The 17,587-nt window shown below is 57.1% G+C and overlaps 1 protein-coding gene across 3 annotated transcripts; it reads right to left on the bottom strand.

Annotated features, from left to right (window-relative positions):
• Positions 1–5,326: 5,326 nt before the first annotated feature.
• Positions 5,327–15,602, bottom strand: CYTH2 (cytohesin 2). 3 transcript variants are annotated; one of them, XM_065534715.1, is made up of 12 exons: positions 15,409–15,602; positions 14,439–14,586; positions 14,270–14,336; positions 12,170–12,288; positions 11,233–11,313; positions 10,598–10,710; positions 10,292–10,440; positions 9,666–9,777; positions 6,421–6,497; positions 6,221–6,292; positions 5,974–6,128; positions 5,327–5,592 (listed from the first exon to the last, which is right to left on the bottom strand). In XM_065534715.1, the coding sequence occupies exons 1-12, from the start codon at positions 15,425–15,427 to the stop codon at positions 5,505–5,507; spliced, it is 1,200 nt and encodes a 399-aa protein (XP_065390787.1). In that variant the 5' UTR covers positions 15,428–15,602; the 3' UTR covers positions 5,327–5,504. The 3 variants fall into 3 exon arrangements, 2 of the variants coding, with proteins under 2 accessions (XP_065390787.1, XP_073880167.1); XM_074024066.1 differs by lacking the exon at positions 15,409–15,602 and adding an exon at positions 14,892–15,142; XR_012427813.1 differs by lacking the exons at positions 5,327–5,592; positions 5,974–6,128 and having other exon boundaries at positions 6,223–6,292; positions 6,421–6,549; positions 9,665–9,777.
• Between the last annotated feature and the right edge of the window lie 1,985 nt (positions 15,603–17,587).

The following is a 17,587-nucleotide window of genomic DNA, read 5'->3' as shown; positions in this document are numbered from 1 at the left end:
CACGGGGCCTGTGTGTGTTTCACGAGGTGAGGCGGGGAGGATGTAGGGAGGGAGTGCGACCCTGGCCGGGCCCGCATGGTGGATGGAACATCGATGCTCAGAGAGGCGGAAACTCCCGCGCAGTGGCGAGGCCCTGGCTTCTCTGCTTCTCCAGATCCTACTCTGCGCCTAGTGTGCGCATCACCCGACCTCGGCTGCTACAGCAGCAGCACTGCAGGCTCAAGAATCCATAAGGATGAAGCAAGAGAATCGCTTGAACCCAGGAGACAGAGGTTGCAGTGAACCGAGATCATGCCACTGCACTCCAGTCTGGGTGAGAGTGAGACTCCATCTCAAAAAAAAAAAAGGAATCCACTGGGGTTGGGTGGGGAAGGTGCAGGCTGTGGTCAGAGCCACGTTTCTGCAAGGTGGCCCGCAGTGGTGGCCAGACACTATCCCAGGGCCAGGGGCTAGTGGAACAGGGACTCAGAAATGACCTGCTCATGCCCACACTGGATTATGATGACATCCCGCCCGCCTCAGGTCGGCACTGCCTGTTCCTTGAAGGTCCGGGTCTACCTCCCTGTCCACCGTGGTGCTGCCTCAGTTTACCCGTTTCTCCATGTGACGCCCACCTTGCTGACATTGTCATCCCTTGCTTTTACCTAACCGCACCTCTCCGTGTGGCGCGCTCTCATTTCCGTCCTTCTGGCTCCCCGTCTCACCCTGCCCCAGTTTTGGTCTCCATCTGATCTGGAGTTTTCCTGTCTCCCCATCTAAGTCTCTTGCTCTCGGCCTCCTCCTCCCTGTCTAATTCTATTTCGATGTCTTTGTCTCGAGTTCCTCCCTGCCTCCACATTTTTTCTCCTTGTCTGTGTCTCCCTGTCACCTCCTCCTGTCTCTATTATGGCCTTCTGCCTTGTGCTTTTGTCTCTATTTCCTTTTTTTATGAGACCATCTCAGTCTGTCGCCCAGGTTGCAGTGCAGTGGTGCGATCTTGGCTCACTGCAATCCTCCAGTGTAGGCATGAGCACGTCATTTCTGAGCGCCTGCCCCACTAGCCCCTGGCCCTGGGATAGTGTCTGGCCACCACTGCGGGGCACCTTGCAGAAATGTGGCTCTGATTCTCCTGCCTCAGCCTCCCAAGTAGCTGGAATTACAGGTGCCTGCCACCAGGCCCGGGTAATTTTTGTATTTTTAGTAGAGACAGGGTTACGCCATGTTGGCCAAGCTGATCTCGAACTCATGACCTCAATGATCTACCTGCCTCGGCCTCCCAAAGTGTTGGGATTACAGGCGTGAGCCACCGCGCCAGGCTGTCTCTATTTCTTGTTCTCGGTTTCTCCTGGATTCTGTTTCTCACTTTTTCCCTCTGACCGGGTTTGTCTTTGCAGCTCTGATCTCTTGGTCTCAACCTATCTGCCATCACCTTGGCACCAGGTTCACTGGTGTATTTGCGGGATGTAGTTTGGATGCGGGAAGAGGGAAGGAGCAAGGGGTGGGAATCCAGTCCTTTCCCTCTATTAGGGAGGCTGTAGTGTAGACTCCGGCCTGGGAGTTAAGGTGACGGCAGCATTAGGGTCGCATGCAAGTCTTTGGCGGTGCCTGAAGTGATCCTGAGACACCTTCCACAGGGTGGGTGCTGCATGAACCAAACCAGGGGGAAGGTGACAGCTGGACTTTCTGGGTCTGAGAGGAGGGGCTGGGGGCCTGGACTCCTGGATCTGAGGGAGGAGGGGCTGGGGGCCTGGACTCCTGGGTCTGAGGGAGGAGGGGCTGGGGGTCTGGACTCCTGGGTCTGAGGGAGGAGAAGCTGGGGCCTGGATTCCTGGGTCTGAGGGAGGAGGGGCTGGGGACCTAGACTCCTGGGTCTGAGGGAGGAGAGGGCAGGGTCCCTAACTCCTGGGTCTGAGGGAAGAAGGGGCTGGGCCTGGACTCCTGGGTCTGAGGGAGGAGTGGTTAGTTCTCCAGGGCTGACATAACAACGTACCTCAAAATGAGTGGCTTAAATCACAGAAACTAATGGTCTCCCAGTGCTGGAGGTCAGAAGTCTGAGATGAGGGTGTCGGCAGGGCTGGCCGCTCCTGAGGCTGCGAGGGAGGATGAGTCCCCGGCCTCTACCTGGCTTCTGAGGGTGTGCTGGCCGCTCTGGTTTTCCTCGGCTTGTAGAGGCATCACCCCAATCTCTGCCTTCACCTCCACACGGTGTCCTTTCTGTGTGTCTGTCTCTGTCCAAACTTTTATAAAGACACGCATCCTACTGGATTAGGGTCCACATGAATGACTTCATCTGAACTAATTATATCTGCAATGACCTTATTTCCTAATAAGATCACATTCTGAGATTCTGGGGATTAGGATTTTAATATAAAGTTTTTTGTGGGGGTGGGGAGACACAATTTGACCTGTGCTGAGTCCATTTTGTGTTGCTCTGACAGAAGAACTGAATCTGGGTCTTTATGAAGGAAGAGGTTGATTTGGCTCAGATTCTGATGGCTGGAAGGTTCAAGACTGGGCAGGTGCACTCACTGAGGACCTCCCTCACCCCTGAGGCTGCTTCTGCTCTAGGGGGAGGGCAGAAGGATGTCGCTGTGTGCACAGAGATCACGTGGTGCTGAAGGAAGCAAGGGAGAGAAAACCAAATTCCCAAATTCCCAAGGGTGAGAACTCACTCACCCCTGAAGGCAGGCATTAATCTATCCATGAGGAATCCACCTCCATGTAGCTCCTATCAGGCCCCACATCCCAACACCTGCCACACTGGGGCTTGAATCTCAACATGAATTTTAGTGAGGACAAATGATATCCAAACCATAGCCACCTGAAAGAAGTGGGCTGAGGCCGGGCGCAGTGGCTCACACCTGTAATCCTAGCACTTTGGGAGGCTGAGGCAGGTGAACCACCTGAGGTCCGGAGTTCGAGACCAGCTTGGCCAACATGGTGAAACCCCATCTCCACTAAAAATACAAAAATTAGCTGGGTACAGTGGTACACATCTGTAATCCCAGCTACTCGGGAGGCTGAGGCAAGAGAATTGCTTGCACCTGGGAGGCGGAGGTTGCAGTGAGCCAAGATGGAGCCATTGCACTCCAGTCTAGGGGACAGAGCGAGACTCCCTCTCAAACAAACAAAACAAAGACCAAAAAAAAAAAAAAACCCCAAAACAAAACAAAACAAAAAAAAAGAAGCATGCTGGGAGCTTAGGGGTCCTGGGCGAGGAGGGAGCCAGAAGTCAGAATCCTCAGGCCCTGGGGGAAGATGGACTGTGGGCAACGCTGAAGGTCAGTGTGCAGTGATGCAGCCTGGCTGGAATGTTCCACAGGTATCTCCAGCTTAATTTGGTCAAAACGGAATGACTGATTTCCCCTAAAATACTCCCTTTCGACCACCTCAGCCATGGCACTGTCATTCACCAGCTGCACAGCTCTCAGCAAGTCCTTTTGGCTCCTCTTTCAAGACTCCTAGCGTGGCCCATCGTTCTCTGCCTCCACAGCCACGCCATCCTGCACCGCACAGTCTCCTCTCACCTCCCTGCTCGCCTCCAAATTATTCTCTCTGCAGCAGCCAGGGGCCCCTCCTGCAACTTCAATCCAAACATGTCAGGCCCCTGCCTCCTGCCCTTGCACGGCATCCATCTCTTAAGAATCCATCCAGAGGCCCTCCCGGGGCTTCCGAGGCCCTCCCGGGGCTGCCCAGGCCCCACGCGACTGGCAGCCTGCCTCTGCCCTCCCCTCCCACCACATTCCCCTCCCACCGCACTCCCCTCTTCGCCAGAAGCGGGCTCCGCGCCTTTTCCTGCCTCTGCCTGCAACAGAGCCGGCCGCCCTGCACGCAGTTCATCCGGGGAGGCGGCAGGAAAGGGTGACCTAGTGGCAGGACCCGCTGTTTACCCCGGGACCTCATCTCCCATGACCTTCTTGGGTCGATGACTCCACTTCCCTGGCACCTGTGGGAAAGAGAAGTGGGGAATTCTATTTTCTCATTTGGAACTCCATTTCCCACCAGCCCCTGGGGCCACGGCGGTCAAAGCCTCCTCTCTACCCTCCACAAAAGTACGGGATCGAACCAAGAAAAAGAAGGCAAACACCGCCACAGTCTCGGGAAACTGCGACGCCCGGAAAACCTCGGGTCTGGGTCTACCGTGGCGGGGGCGCCGCACAGCCTGCCGGGAACTGTAGTCCATCTACCCGCGGAGGGGAACAGGGTACATGCACTGCGGGACCCTTCAGGCCGGCGGGTGCCTGTGGCCAAGGGCGGGACAGGGATAAAGGCCCAAAATTCCCAAGCGCCAGACCCCATCGGAGAGCTCAACAGCGAACACAGCGGGCGGGAGGGACTACAACTCGAGGCACGCCTCGGGGCCACCGATGCCTCTCCACCCACGTCCCTGTCCCTGTCCCTGTCCCGGGCCCTGCGGGGAGTTGCAGTTTTTTTTGTTTTTAACTAAAGAGCTCCTTGGCTTCAAAGGCGGGCATGGGAGAGTGACATGGGACCTCCCAATCCGCCATTGCACCCTTCTCGGGATCCACGAGCCCTTGTTCTTTGGGGACACCACGCATACCCCATCTGGAGGGCAAAAGGGCACAGGCCTTAGCCCAGGATTCAGGGGTACCCCGCATGCCAAGACTTGACCTTCATAGAGGTGATCCTCACATTTCTTTGGCTGTCTAGAACCTCAGGTAAGACGTTAAGAACGCCGGTCCTCAGCCCTATCCTTGACACAAAATGTCCTCCAAAGAAGGCTAATCCTTTGGGGACAGACAAGCCTGGCTCTGGCACTAGCCCATAGTGCCGCCCTCTTGGCCCCATCTAAGGGTGCCCAGCCCTTCAGGACATCCCATCAGCAAGGCCATTGCAGAACACGGCCACCTCCCCGCTCATCCTTCCCTGACCCTCCAAGGTGGTCGCATTTATAGTTCTTCCAGCTCCAGGTTGTCCTCAAGGCCCTGGCCCAGCTCACTTCATCAGTTTTATCTACTGCCCCTCAAAGACCTCAAGCCCCATGAAAGCAAAGATGGGAACCAGCTGATGGCTGTAGCATAACTGGCTGATGGCTGTCAGGCAACTTCTAGAATGAACGCTAGACCTTAACCCTGAACCCCTGCATTCTAAACTCCGTTTCTGGCCAATTCCAACTCCAGACTTCCACCACATGAACCTTCTCCCTTTCCTCCACTCCTGCTGGGCTCAGGGTGAAACCAGAACAGGCCCATCGGGACAGGCCCCAGGAGCCACACCCAGGCAGCACCCACAGACACAGGCGGGTCAGGCCCCTGTCCAGGGAAACAGGCTGGCTCCACCGAGCACCTCAGCTCTGTCAATCCCAAGAAATGAGGGGGTCAGCAGGCCAAGTGGTTAAATAATTAATAAGATTACCAACAGCGTGTTAATTACAAAGAACAGAGAGGAGCTAGAGGTGGTGCATTTTCCAAACAGGGAACCAGGATCCACAGCCCCAAGGCCCAGGGGTCCGGCCACCGAGGCGGGGCAGCTCCGTAATAAATAATGGAGTTGGGGGCAGGGGGTCAGGGCTGCTCCTGCTTCTTCTTGACTGAAATCCGCTTCTTTCTCGCTGCCAGCATCTCATAGAAGGGGTCCACACTCACAGCCGCCCTGCAGAAAGGGAGGGGTCCCAGGATGAGGGCCAAGGAGTCCAGGCCCCCAGCCCCTCCTCCCTCAGACCCAGGAGTCCAGGCTCCAGCCCCTCCTCCCTCTGACCCAGAGGCCCAAGCCCCCAAGCCCCTCCTTCCTCTGACCCAGGGGTCCAGGCCCCAGCCCCTCCTCCGTCAGACCCAGGGGTCCTGACCCCCAGCCCCTCCTCCGTCAGACCCAGGGGTCCTGACCCCCAGCCCCTCCTCCGTCAGACCCAGGGGTCCTGACCCCCAGCCCCTCCTCCGTCAGACCCAGGGGTCCTGACTCCCAGCCCCTCCTCCATCAGATCCAGGGGTCCAGGCCCCAGCCCTTCCTCCGTCAGACCCAGGAGTCCAGGCTCACTGGATAGACTTGATCCACTCATCCTTCTCCTCCTGCGTCGGGGCCGAGATCCGGTACACCATGTGGTTTCCCTCTACCACTCGGCCGTCCGCCTCGGTTTTGCAGGCTTTGATGAGCTGCCCCTTATTGTTGGGGATGTAAAGTTCAAAGCAGTTCTGGGGACGAGAGAGGAAGGGTGCAGGTTAAGAGCCAGCCCTGGCCAGAGGAGGCCCCGCCCTGGCAGGAAGGTGTACAGAGAGGGTCTTACTGGTTTCCGGGGGTCGTCCACCTCTCGGATGCTCAGATTCTCCAGGGGGATGATTCCTCGGGGCTCCTTGTCCTGAAGAAGCAAGTTGAACAGAACTCAGACTTCCAAATCTTCACCCCAGCCCGCCTCCCTCAGCCCCAGGAGTGCAGGCTCGCAGCCCTTCCTCCCGGAACCCAAGGGCCCAGCCGGGCCCCGCTCACCGTGGTGTACTCGAAGTAGTAGAGGCAGTTGTCTGTGAGGATAAACCAGCGCCGCTTCCACGTCTTCACCCGGCCCCCTAGAAGGGAAGGGGCGGGAGGGGCCTGGGCTCAACGGGGGACAGGGCCTCTGGGAGATAGGAGGGGCATGAGAAGCAGAGCAAGAGCGGTAGAGGTGGGGCTCCTGGGGCCTAGGACAAAGCCACTGCGTGAGGGGAGACAGACAAGCAGGGCCGGGCGTGCTGGGGCTCCAGGAATCGTCCACCCCCAGCTTGGGGCTCCACATTTTCTAAGTCTGTCAGCCCCAGCCCAGGATCCTGAGCCCCCAGCCCCCTCCTGTGGGCAGGAGGCCAGGGCGCCAGGGCAGCCCCTCCCCTCGTCTAGTGATGGGAGACAAAGACAGGTCGTGTACCTACCTCCTGGGGCAGACAGCGAGAAAGCAGGCAGGACCAGGTGCAGGAGAAGGGAAGGCGGGAGAATGGAGCACCCCCAAGAGCCGCGGACAACAGAAATAGGGTGGGCGCAGGGAGGGATGCGCAGGGGCGGGACAGAGAGGCAAACACAGGAGAGAAACACGCAGAGAGGGAGGAGAGGGAGAGAGAGGGAAGAAAACCAGTTACATCCACATGAGGGGGCGATGGTCGGGGCCCCTCCCTCCCAGAGAGGCCAAGGGCCATGAGCCCCAGGTGGCAGGTGGCAGCCTTGAAAACCCCTTGCTTCGGTACAGGGCCCCAGCCTACTCCCTAAGGTCTGTCCTAGACCAGGAGGGTCCTCCCTCGACATGGTAAAAGTGCCTCTCCCCTGGAGGTGGCACCACAGGGGAGAAGGCAAAACCCCCAGTCCTTGGCCTGAGGCGGCCGTGGGGGCCCATCTCAGCTCCTGCACAAACTGGCTGTGTGACCTCAGGGCACTCTCTTGGACTCTCTGAACTCCAGCCTGGAGACTTACTTCAACCTCCACCTTCCTGTAGCAAAATGACCTGCTTCTGGCTTCCTTGTGGGCCCAGGGTTAAACAATGACAGTAAGAATGGCTTTTATTAGGCATGGAGTAGCAACCACCATCACCAATCTCCACTCCTGTATTTCCATCGTTTAAGGAAGGGGTTCGTAGCAACCACCATCACCAATCTCCACTCCTGTATTTCCATCGTTTAAGGAAGGGGTCCTGGCGAACTGGCACAAAGGGAACGGAGGCCCTCTGGTCAGAGACGTCCCTGGGCTGGGCAGCCTTAGATGGGACTCAAAGCCAAACTGAGGCGTGAGCCTCGATTTCCTCATCTGGGAAATGGGAAAGGTTCCTGCTGACAGGGGCAGTTTTTTTTTTTTTTTGAGATGGAGTCTCGCTCTGTCGCCCAGGCTGGAGTGCAGTGGCGCAATCAGCTCACTGCAACCTCCACCTCCTGGGTTCAAGCAATTCTTGTGCCTCAGCCTCCCAAGTAGCTGGGATTACAGGCGCCCACCACCATGCCCAGCTAATTTTCGTATTTTTAGTAGAGACGGGGTTTCACCATGTTGGTCAGGCTGGTCTCGAACTCCTGACCTCAGGTGATCCGCACGCCTCAGCCTCCCAAAGTGCTGGGATTACAGGCCTGAGCCACCATGCCCGGCCTGACAGGCGCAGTTTTGAGTGAAGCAGTTCCGCGTGACACTGGCGCCTTCCTGCTTCTTTCTGGCCCACTCACTGCCAGGGGCGCCTCAAGGACTCTCAGTTTCCCCCAGCAGTCTGCCTCCCTTGGATCGAATGCGGGGATCTGGACCGGAGTGTTGGTTGGACAGTGATTTGCATGTTTTACTTTTATCTTATAGAGACAGGGTCTTGCTCTGTTACCCAGGCTGGAGTGCAGTGGCAGAATCACAACTCACTGTAGCCTCGACTGCTTGGGCTCAAACAATCCTCCTGCACCACCAGGCCCGGCTAATTTTTTAATTTTTTGTAGAGATGGGGATATCGTTATATTGCCCAGGTTGGTCTCAAACTCCTGACCTCTAGCAATCCTCCTGCGTTGTCCTCCCAAAATGCTGAAATTCCAGGGGTGGGCCACTGTGCCCAGCCTGACTTGCGTATTTTACATTTACCAGGAAACCCCAGCATCTGTGGAGGCGGTGACGCCCTGGTTTAAGAGACAGTTCCACATGGAGAGGCCCCCAAGACTCAAGAGGCCAAAGCTGCCCTGTCCAACCTCCTTCCGAGAAGCCTGGCCTTGACTCCCTTCACTGAGCTGGAAGCTTCCTGTGGGCTCTCCTGCTGCCACGGGAAGCCTCCACTATTGTGCTGGACTGTAACTCCCCAGATCTGTCTCTCTGGAGCAGCTGTGCACCGCTTCTCCATTATAAACCACATCTCACACACAGGTGGCACCTACTGTTACCAGGCACAGCTCCAGGCCAGTGTCTCTCAACCTCAACTATGCATTGGGAGCTTAAACGGTGACTGATAGCCCTTCTGCTCCTGAAAGCCAACTTCAGGAGTCTGTGGCCTGGCCACCGGAGTTTTCGAGGTGCCCAGGCAAATGTCATGTGCAGCCAGGGCTGAGAACCACTCCAGTCCTCGTGCTAACCCCTCATCATGCTACGATCCTGTCTGATCCATGCTAACCAACCTTGAATGTGCCAGTGCCACATGTTAGACGAAGACTCCCCCCTCCATCTCAGCTGGGTCTCCCGACTCATCTGCACCAGCCCTGGCTATTCCCGCCCCAGCCGGGAGCCAGAATCTGGGACAGGTTTCCTCGCCTGTTTGGCTCTTTTCTGCCTGTGGGTGGTGTTTCAGGAAGGATGGCTCCTGGATCAGCCAGTGCTCTGGGCCTGATGCCTTGGAGTGCGGGCTCAGTCCTGCCTGGGACCCTGGGAGTTCTTGCCAAGGGGAATAACATGCTCCGGGGGTTTGGCTCCCTTGGGCTGGGTTAACGCAGTAGGGAGAAGCCTCAGTGAACTCTTCCCCCACAAAAGGACAACGTCACCTGCCTCTCACTGCGTCCTCAGCCCAGCTCAGGGCCTGGCACAGAAGGGCTCCATGCACATTCGTGGGTAAAGAAAAGGGGTTGGGAAGTACTTACTACAGGCCAGGCCCAGCGCACGGGCCTGATTTTATTTTCAGCACCATTTTTTGGGTGTCGAAAACTGAGGTTCAGAGAGGTCGAATCATTTGCCTCAGTTCAGGCAGCAGGTTTGTGTGGAAGCTGAGTCCAGGGCCCAGGCCCACGAATGTCCCCCTGTGGAGGGACCAGCGGGGTCAGGAGGTCACGTACCCAGCTTCAGGAGCCAGCCCTCCCGGTCTGGGTTGAAGAAGGTGTGGGTCAGGTCGTTCCCGTCATCCTCAGGAATCTTGAAGGGCTCATTTCGGATGCTGTCGTAGAGGTTCTGAGGAGTGAAGGCTCCATTAGCCATTCAAGGCCCCTGGGACCCACCCCCCCGCCAAGGGTTACTCAGGGTGGGGGGCAGCGAGACCAGGGGTGGGATGACTCATGGTGGGGAAGAGAGAGGGGCAGGCTGGGGAGGAGGGGAAGTGAAAGGCAGAGAAGTGAAGGCCGAGGCGGGGGAGGAAAGAAGAGATGCCCTGGTGACAGGTGGAAGAGCCGGCTCCGTCCTCAGAGAAACAGACAGATGGGGAATGAGGGCCAATCAAGGGCCAGAAAGCATGACAGCCAGAGACAGAGCAGACAGACAGGCCAAAAATGTCAGGGCCAAAGCCTGAGAGAGACAGTCAAGAAGAGAAGCAGCCAGAGAGAGAGAAAAAGATCACGCAGGAGTTGGCACGATCGTACCATCTTGGGGGTGACGGCAGACAGCTCGGGCACTAGGAGACCACAGGTGGGGCGGGGGTGTCTGTGGCAGGAAGAGGGACAGGACTGAGGGGCAAGGAAGGGGGGCTGACCCTGAGCAGCTCCTCAGGCAGGTCCCCGCCCTCGTTGATGCCCCGGTTCATGGCCACAAAGCGCTCCAGGCCTGGCTTGTCCCGGACATTGGGATTGTGGAGACTGGTGTTGAGCATGATGACGGCGAAGGACAGCACGTAGCACGTGTCTGCACCAGACAGGGCAGGTGGTGACGACCCAGGCATGTCAGCCCCCAGTGCCCCCACTCCCCAGGACCCCCAGCTCCCAGCCCCCTCCCTCCCTCAGACCTAGGGGTCTGGGCCCCCGTCTCCTCTTTCCCAGGACCCAGGAGTTGGGGCCCGCACCTGTGGACTGGAAAACCCCAGGGTTGCACAGGCAGTATCGCTGGGCGAAGGCCTCCATCATCCGGTCAATTTTCTGGGCCTCTCCGGGGAGGCGAAAGCTCCATAGAAATTGCCTGGGTTGGGGAGGGGCCAGGAATGGATGCTAGGGCTGGCGGGAGCCTGTCCCCACTCTCAGTCCCTGTGATAGGAACTGGTCCATGAGGAATCCCAACCTTCCGGCCTCAGCAGGTGGTTCAGGTAAGGTCACGTGATCCAATCTGACCAATGGGCATTGGCCATAGGAGTGTTGTGGAGCGGTACAGAAACAGCCTCTTTCTGCTAAATTTGCTAGACAGGTCTGGGGCTTGGTTGTGGCTTGTTATCAGGTAAGAGGGTCTGCAGAGAGCAATGCTGACACAGTGGCAAATACAAGAGACAAAGAAAGTCGACTTTCTGACCACCATTTGAGCTCCTGGATATAGCTATGCCTGAAGGAGGCCATAACCTTGGACTGTGATGGTGAAGGACGCACTCGGTTCCCTAGTTTTTGTTTCTGTTTTGCTTGTTTCTGTTTTTTTCCTAAGGTTTGTCACTTGTAACTAGGAAGGCCCTGACAGGTACATTCCTGGCCTTCCAAACCCCTCCCGGTCACTCACCTGAGGGCCTGCACCAGATTGAGGTCGGTGAACTCATGCAGATCCACAAAAGCATGGAGCACCGCCAGGTTCAGCTCTTCCCTGGAAGGACAGGACAAAGTCAATGCAGTTTGGAGAGGATGGAGCAGGAGTGGGCAGGAGGCAAGGCCCTGGGGAAGTCGTGCCCCTTCTACTGCACCACAGCTGCCCTCTGCGGAGGGTGAAGTTTCCTGCTGGGCTCCCACACAGGCCTGCCCCCACGGTGGGGGATGCTCAGAACACACTCTTGGGAGGAATATATGGCTTGGGAACCCAGGTTCAGCCGGACCTTTGTACAGTTGGGAGAAATGCCGCAAACACGTATGCTACCTACTGTCACCTCTCTCAAACGATCCCCACGCTCCCCAGGTATCCAGACACAGTCCCCATCTCCCCCAGACATCCAGAGATGCTTCCCACGCACCCCAGATCTCTGTAAATCCCTGATTCCCAGACGTCTACAGATGGCCTCCAACCATCTGATGTCCAGTCCCATGCATTCTAGGCTTCCAAATGACCCCCACAACTCCTAGGCTCCCCACAAGGGCCCAATGGTCCCCACAGCTCCCAGATGGCAACCCAGTGCCCATGCACAGCCATGGTCTACCCCTGTTCTCATGCTCCCATGACCCTTGAGAGATGCTCTCCACCCTTCTCAGATATAAATGGATGCTTCCCCACAACCCCCAGGTAATTCCAGAAGGCCCCGCATCCCCAGATGCTCTCGGGTGGCCGCAGGCTCCCCTAGCCCGTGTCCGTCCATTCTGTCACAGTCCAGTCAGAAGACGCATCTGCCAGGGCCTCTCTGTGGGGAGGCTGCAGGGCTGTTCCACCTGCGAGCTGCCGGTGTGAGGGCAGGAGCTGGGCGCAGGTAGCGGGAGGGGCGGGCCCCACAGGAGCTGAGTGGTGGTGGCCGTACCTCTCCCCCAGGTAGTCCCCGATGGCTGTCTTGTTCAGCCCCTCGCCCTTGTACAGGAAGCGGGCAATCTCCTCGGGTGTGTTCTGCAGCAGTTCGTTCTCCACCAAGAACTGGATCCCCTGGTGAGTGGGGACAAGGTCTCAGTGCTGAGAGCCAGAAAGCCACCCCCCTCACCTCCCTGGGAACCTCAGCATCCAGACCTACCCCCACCCTCAACAGACCAGGGCCAGGTTTCACTTTCAGCCTTCTCAAGGGTCTTAAATAGGATTCTTCCCAACTCATGGCCTTTGCACCTCATGGCCTACCCTCTCTGCCTTTGCCTGGTTAATTCCAGCACCAACAACAGGGTCTGGCAAGGAGCAGGTGCTCAGTACATGTTCTTTTCTTTCTGAGACCTGGTCTCGCTCTACTGCACAGGTTGGAGTGCAGTGGCGTGATCACAGCTCACTGCAGCTTCGAACCGCTGGGCTCAAGGGATCCTCTCCCTTCGGCCTCCTGAGAAGCTGGGACTATAGGCATGTACCAATACACCTGGATAATTTATTTATTTTTATTTTTTCTAGAGATGAGTTATCACTATGCTGCCCACGCTGGTCTCAAATTCCTGCCTTCAAGCAATCCTCCTGCCTAGGCCTGTCAAAGCACTGGGATTACAGGCATAAGCCACGGAACCCAGCCAATAAATGTGTTTTGAATGACTGAACAGAATTCCAACTGCTTCAGGAAAGAATAACGTGACAACCTTGAGCAGACGCAGTCCCTCAAGGGCTGTGAACTCCAAGCCTTTGCTAGACTGGAGGCTTCTCTCGCTCTCTGTGCTATGAAGCCCTCTCTACTGCTGCCATATCTCACTCTGAATTGGGGTATCCATGTCCAGGGGCTGAGCACAGGGCAGCATCTAATTCTTCTTTGGGTCCCCAGCATTGCCCTACACAGGATCAGGCTCTCAAGAGGCCTCAGAAAATGGGTGTTAAAGGCTGGGCACGGTGGCTCACGCCTGTAATCCCAGCACTTTGGGAGGCCAAGGCGGGCGGATTACGAGGTCAGGAGATCGAGACCATCCTGGTTAACTCGGTGAAACCCCGTCTCTACTAAAAAAAAATACAAAAAATTAGGCAGGCGTGGCGGCGGGCACCTATAGTCCCAGCTACTCAGGAGGCTGAGGCAGGAGAATGGCGTGAACCCAAAAGGCAGAGCTTGCAGTGAGCTGAGATTGCTCCATGGCACTTCAGCCTGGGCGACAGAGTGAGACTCTGTCTCAAAAAAAAAAAAAAAAAAAGAACGGGTGTTAAATGAGTATGTGAACAGGCCGGACATGGTGGCTCATGCCTGTAATCCCAGCACTTTGGGAGGCTGAGGTGGGCAGATCATCTGAGGTCAGGAGTTTGAAATCAGCCTGGCCAACATGGTGAAACCCCATCTTTACTAAAAATACATAAATTAGTTGGGCATGGTGGCGGGAGTCTGTAAGCCCAGCTACTTGGGAGGCTGAGGCAGGAGAATCGCTTGAACATGGGATGGGGAGGTTACAGTGAGCCGAGATCACATCACTGCACTCCAGTCTGGGTGACAGAGCAAGACTCTGTCTCACAAAAAAAAAAAAAAAAAAAGTAAGTGAACAAAAGCCATTCCTCCACCTAGTGAACACCTACTCATCCTTCAAACCCGACCTGAATGTCTCCTCCTCAAGGAAGCCCTCCCTGACTCCACCAGCCTGCCTCCTCCAGAAATCTACTACCCTGATACCTCCCTCTGTCATGGCACCTTTGCAGGAGGGAGGTCAACTCTCCTTTGTGCATATCACTTTGTCTACAGCCCTACAAGACTCGAGCTCATCTTGGCACTAGAAGTGCGCCCATACAAGTAGAAAGTGGAAGACAACCTTCAGGGCAGGGGACGAAACATAAGCGTCAGGAGGCCTGGAACACTTGGTCAGTGTTCAGAGAACAAATGGACAGCCAGTATCTGAATCCAGGGATTAGGACCAAGTCTGTCCACCTAGAATAGACCCGGAACCATCACGCTTCTGGAACCCGGAGGTGCCAGAAGCCCCTGCCCGGATGTTTGCCCAGCGGATCCCAGTCCTGTGGCCCCAAGCACCTTCTTGGGGTCCATGTTGAACTTCTTCCTGCCCATTGCCATCTTCCGGTTCCGCTGCAAGGTCTTACTGCAGGAGCAGAGAGCAGGGTGGGGGATGGGGGGTCAATGCCTGGGCATTCCTGGCCTCAGTCAACCCCACGCCCCCCAGGTCACCCGCCCCAGCCCTCACCTGCCCTCATTGGCCTCCAGCCCCTCCACCTCGCTCATGGCTTCACTGAGCTCCTCCCGCAGGCGCTGAATCTCCACCAGCAGCTCCTGCTTCCGCCGCCGGATGTTCTCCAGCTCCATCCGCTCCTCTGGAGTCAGGTCTGGGGGTTCTAGGGGTCGGGGTCACGGTTTAAAAGTCAGTGCTGGGGACCATGAGCCTGAATTCCTGCAATCTGGGGGCGGACAGAGCTGGGAGAGGATGCATAAGGGCCTTCCATGTCTGCACAGAAGACTGCGCTGGGGGCCTGGATTCCTCCGTGCAGAGAAGGGCCGGGGCTCTAAACTCTTGAGTCCTGGGGGGAGGAGGGGACTTGGGGCCCGGATTCCAGAGTCTGAAGGAGAAGGGGAATAGGTGCCTGAGCTCTTAGGTGTGAGGGAAGAAAGGGTTGGGGGCCTGAGCTTCTAGGTCCATTACTTGGAAGGGGACTGAGGCCTTGGTTTTCTGACTCCATTACTGGCGAGGTAGCTGGGGACCTGGTTATCCGGACTCCTGGGTCCATGAACAGTCACTACGGCCGCGGGAGCTGATGACAGCTCGGGAGAGTTGGGAAGACGGGGCGGGACATCGAAGGCCCCCGCCCCCCAAGATTTCTCCCCTCCCCGCAACCCGAGCGCCCCTCCCCGGCCCCGGCAGACGCTGGGCTTGCCCGCCCCTCCAGCGGGAATGGTTCCGCCCCGGCCTCGCCTCCACCGCTCCATCCCGCCCCTCCCGCCGCCACCGGAAACAGGATCAGCCCAAACAATGGCCTGGAACGCCCCGCTTTCGGGCCCCGCCGGAAGCCCGTCCAGCGCCCCACAAAAGCGGCGCGACAAGTCTACTACTGGGCCGAAAGCTTCTGGGCTGCGCGCTCCAGGGGGAAACGTTCGCGGCGGAACGTTCAGGAGAAAACGCTCCAGCAGCTCCCAGCCGACCCCGCCCCTCCCCGACCTACCATAGACGCCGTCCTCCATGGCGGCTAGGAAGGCCCGCGGGGAGTCCGGGGCGGTCCCGCCGGTCGGGCCTGGATCCGCGTTGGCCCGCGGGCTCGGGTGAGCCCGCTCAAACGCCCCGGGAGCCACCGCCGCCTCCTCAGCGCCAGACCTCAGCGCTGAAAAGACTCTCCCTTGGTCGCCCAACCGCCCCTTCAGTAGGGACCGCCCCTCTTTTTGACACCGTCCAATCCACAGTGGGCGCTTTAGTCCTCCCCGCCCTCGCCACCAAAGGATCGTCTTCCAGGGCCAACAGTCGTACAAAAAGCTGATGTCGGTATGTCCGGCCAGAGGTAGACGGCCCGCGGGGCCAATCGGAGTGCAGGCAGGGCAGCAGGCCCCGCCTCCGAAACAACAGAAAGCACTTGACAGGCTTGCTCTCCAATGGGAAGCCCCAGAAAGGTGTTGCGCGGAGGCGGACCTACGCGGTACAGACATCTCTGCGCCTGCTCAAAGGCCCTGGACACTTGGAGACTAAGTAAACCGAACCCCGCCTCCAATAATCCGTTGCTAGGGGGCGGTACTTGGTTAATCTTGTTGCCAGGAGGCGGGGCTAGAACTGGCTTGTTTCCGTAAGCCACACCTCCTAGCAGGCCATGCTGGCTTCTGACTGCAGAGGTTGCCATGCAACCGGGAGCAGCCTTCGGCCTCCTTTTTATTTGCTTTTCTTCTCCGTGTATTTCCCCTCTCAGTCCCTTCTTACCTCCAAACCCTTTCCTTACGACCATCTATGCCCTCCCCATCCCCCTCAGCCTCTTCGGAGTCGTGGAGTGGTGAAACGAAAGACTTCTTCGGAAGGTTTTTTCTTTTTCTTTTTTTTTGAGACAGAGTCTTGCTCTGCCGCCCAAGCTGGAGTGCAGTTGCGCGATCTCGGTTCACTGCAACCTCCGCCTCCGGGTTCAAGCGATTCTCCTGCCTCAACCTCCCGAGTAGCTGGGATTACAGGCATGCACCATCACGCCCAGCTAATTTTTGTATTTTTAATGGAGACGGGGTTTCACCATGTTGGCCAGGCTGGTTTCAAACTCCTAACCTAAAGTGATTCACCCACCTTGACCTCCCAAAGTGTTGGGATTACAGGCGTGAGCCTTCGCGCCTGGCCAAGATTTACTCTTTTTTCTAAATGCTATGCTATCTGGTATCGGTCATGGAGAATGGAAGAGGGGAAGATCAAATTTCGTGAAAGCACAGGCTCAGCCTTCCTGGTACCTTCTGCCGCTCAGACTCCTCCCTCATTTCTCCAAACTTCTCCCCTTAGCTTAGCATCCTCCTAAGACTCCTCCCTTCCCCAAGCATCCTCCCGCTAAGACAACTCCCCTTTCCTCAGCGTCCTCCCACCTCTGATTCCTTCTCCCATCTCAGAAGCCTTTTCTTCCTCCCTGGCTCCCCTCACGTCCCCCCTTGTCCTCTCATACTATGGCCCTTCTTTTTTTTTTTTTTTTTTTTTTTTTTTTTTTTTTTTTTGAGACTGAATTTTGCTCTTTTGCCCAGCCTGGAGTGATCTGGCATGATCTCAGCCCACTGCAACCTCCTCCCCCAAAGGTTCAAGCGATTCTCCTGCCTCAGCCTCCCAAGTAGCTGGGATTACGGGCGCCCACCACCATGCCCGGCTAATTTTTGTATTTTTAGTAAAGACAGGGTTTCGCCATGTTGGCCAGGCTGGTCTCAAACTCCTGACCTCAGGTGATCCACCTGCCTCAGCCTCCCAAAATGCTAGGATTATAGGCGAGCCACCATACCTGGCCAACCTTGCCCTTCTTAAACTCCTCCCTCCTCTGAGGCCCCTTCCCCTTCCCCAGCCTCTAGGTCCCATTATTTGTAAGGGAATGGGATTAAAGGCTTGGCTGGAATGGGGAACCCAGGCACCCCTGTAAAGAGCGAAGCCATAATGGGGGCTGAAGTGGTGTCTGGGCCTCGTCCTCATTTTCTGTCCCTGGGCTGGGCAGGTGGGGACGGATTCGGGGCCAGGACCTGGTTAAGCTGCCGGATTAGACATGGAGGCTTCTAATCCCCTCATTGACCTTTATGAGTGGCCCAGGCCCTGCCCTCCCCAGTGGAAACCCAGGCTGGGCTGCCCTGCTCCCACTCTCCTTCCAAACAAAAGCCCCTCCCTGCCCCTTCACTTCCAACTTAACATCCTTC

This window comes from Macaca fascicularis, chromosome 19, assembly GCF_037993035.2.
Source record: "Macaca fascicularis isolate 582-1 chromosome 19, T2T-MFA8v1.1".
Lineage (NCBI taxonomy): Eukaryota > Metazoa > Chordata > Mammalia > Primates > Cercopithecidae > Macaca > Macaca fascicularis.
Note: the sequence above shows the minus strand (reverse complement) of the source record. Positions and strands in the feature narration are given on the sequence as shown.

Coding starts and splice junctions, on each gene's coding strand:
- CYTH2 (XM_074024066.1), bottom strand. CDS start 14,976: ATGGACCCAGGAGTCCGGATAACCAGGTCCCCAGCTACCTCGCCAGTA. Junction 14,587..14,891: donor AGGCCTCAGTCCCCTTCCAA/GTAATGGACCTA, acceptor CCCGACCCCTAG/AACCCCCAGACCTGACTCCA. Junction 14,337..14,438: donor CTGGAGGCCAATGAGGGCAG/GTGAGGGCTGGG, acceptor CTGCTCCTGCAG/TAAGACCTTGCAGCGGAACC.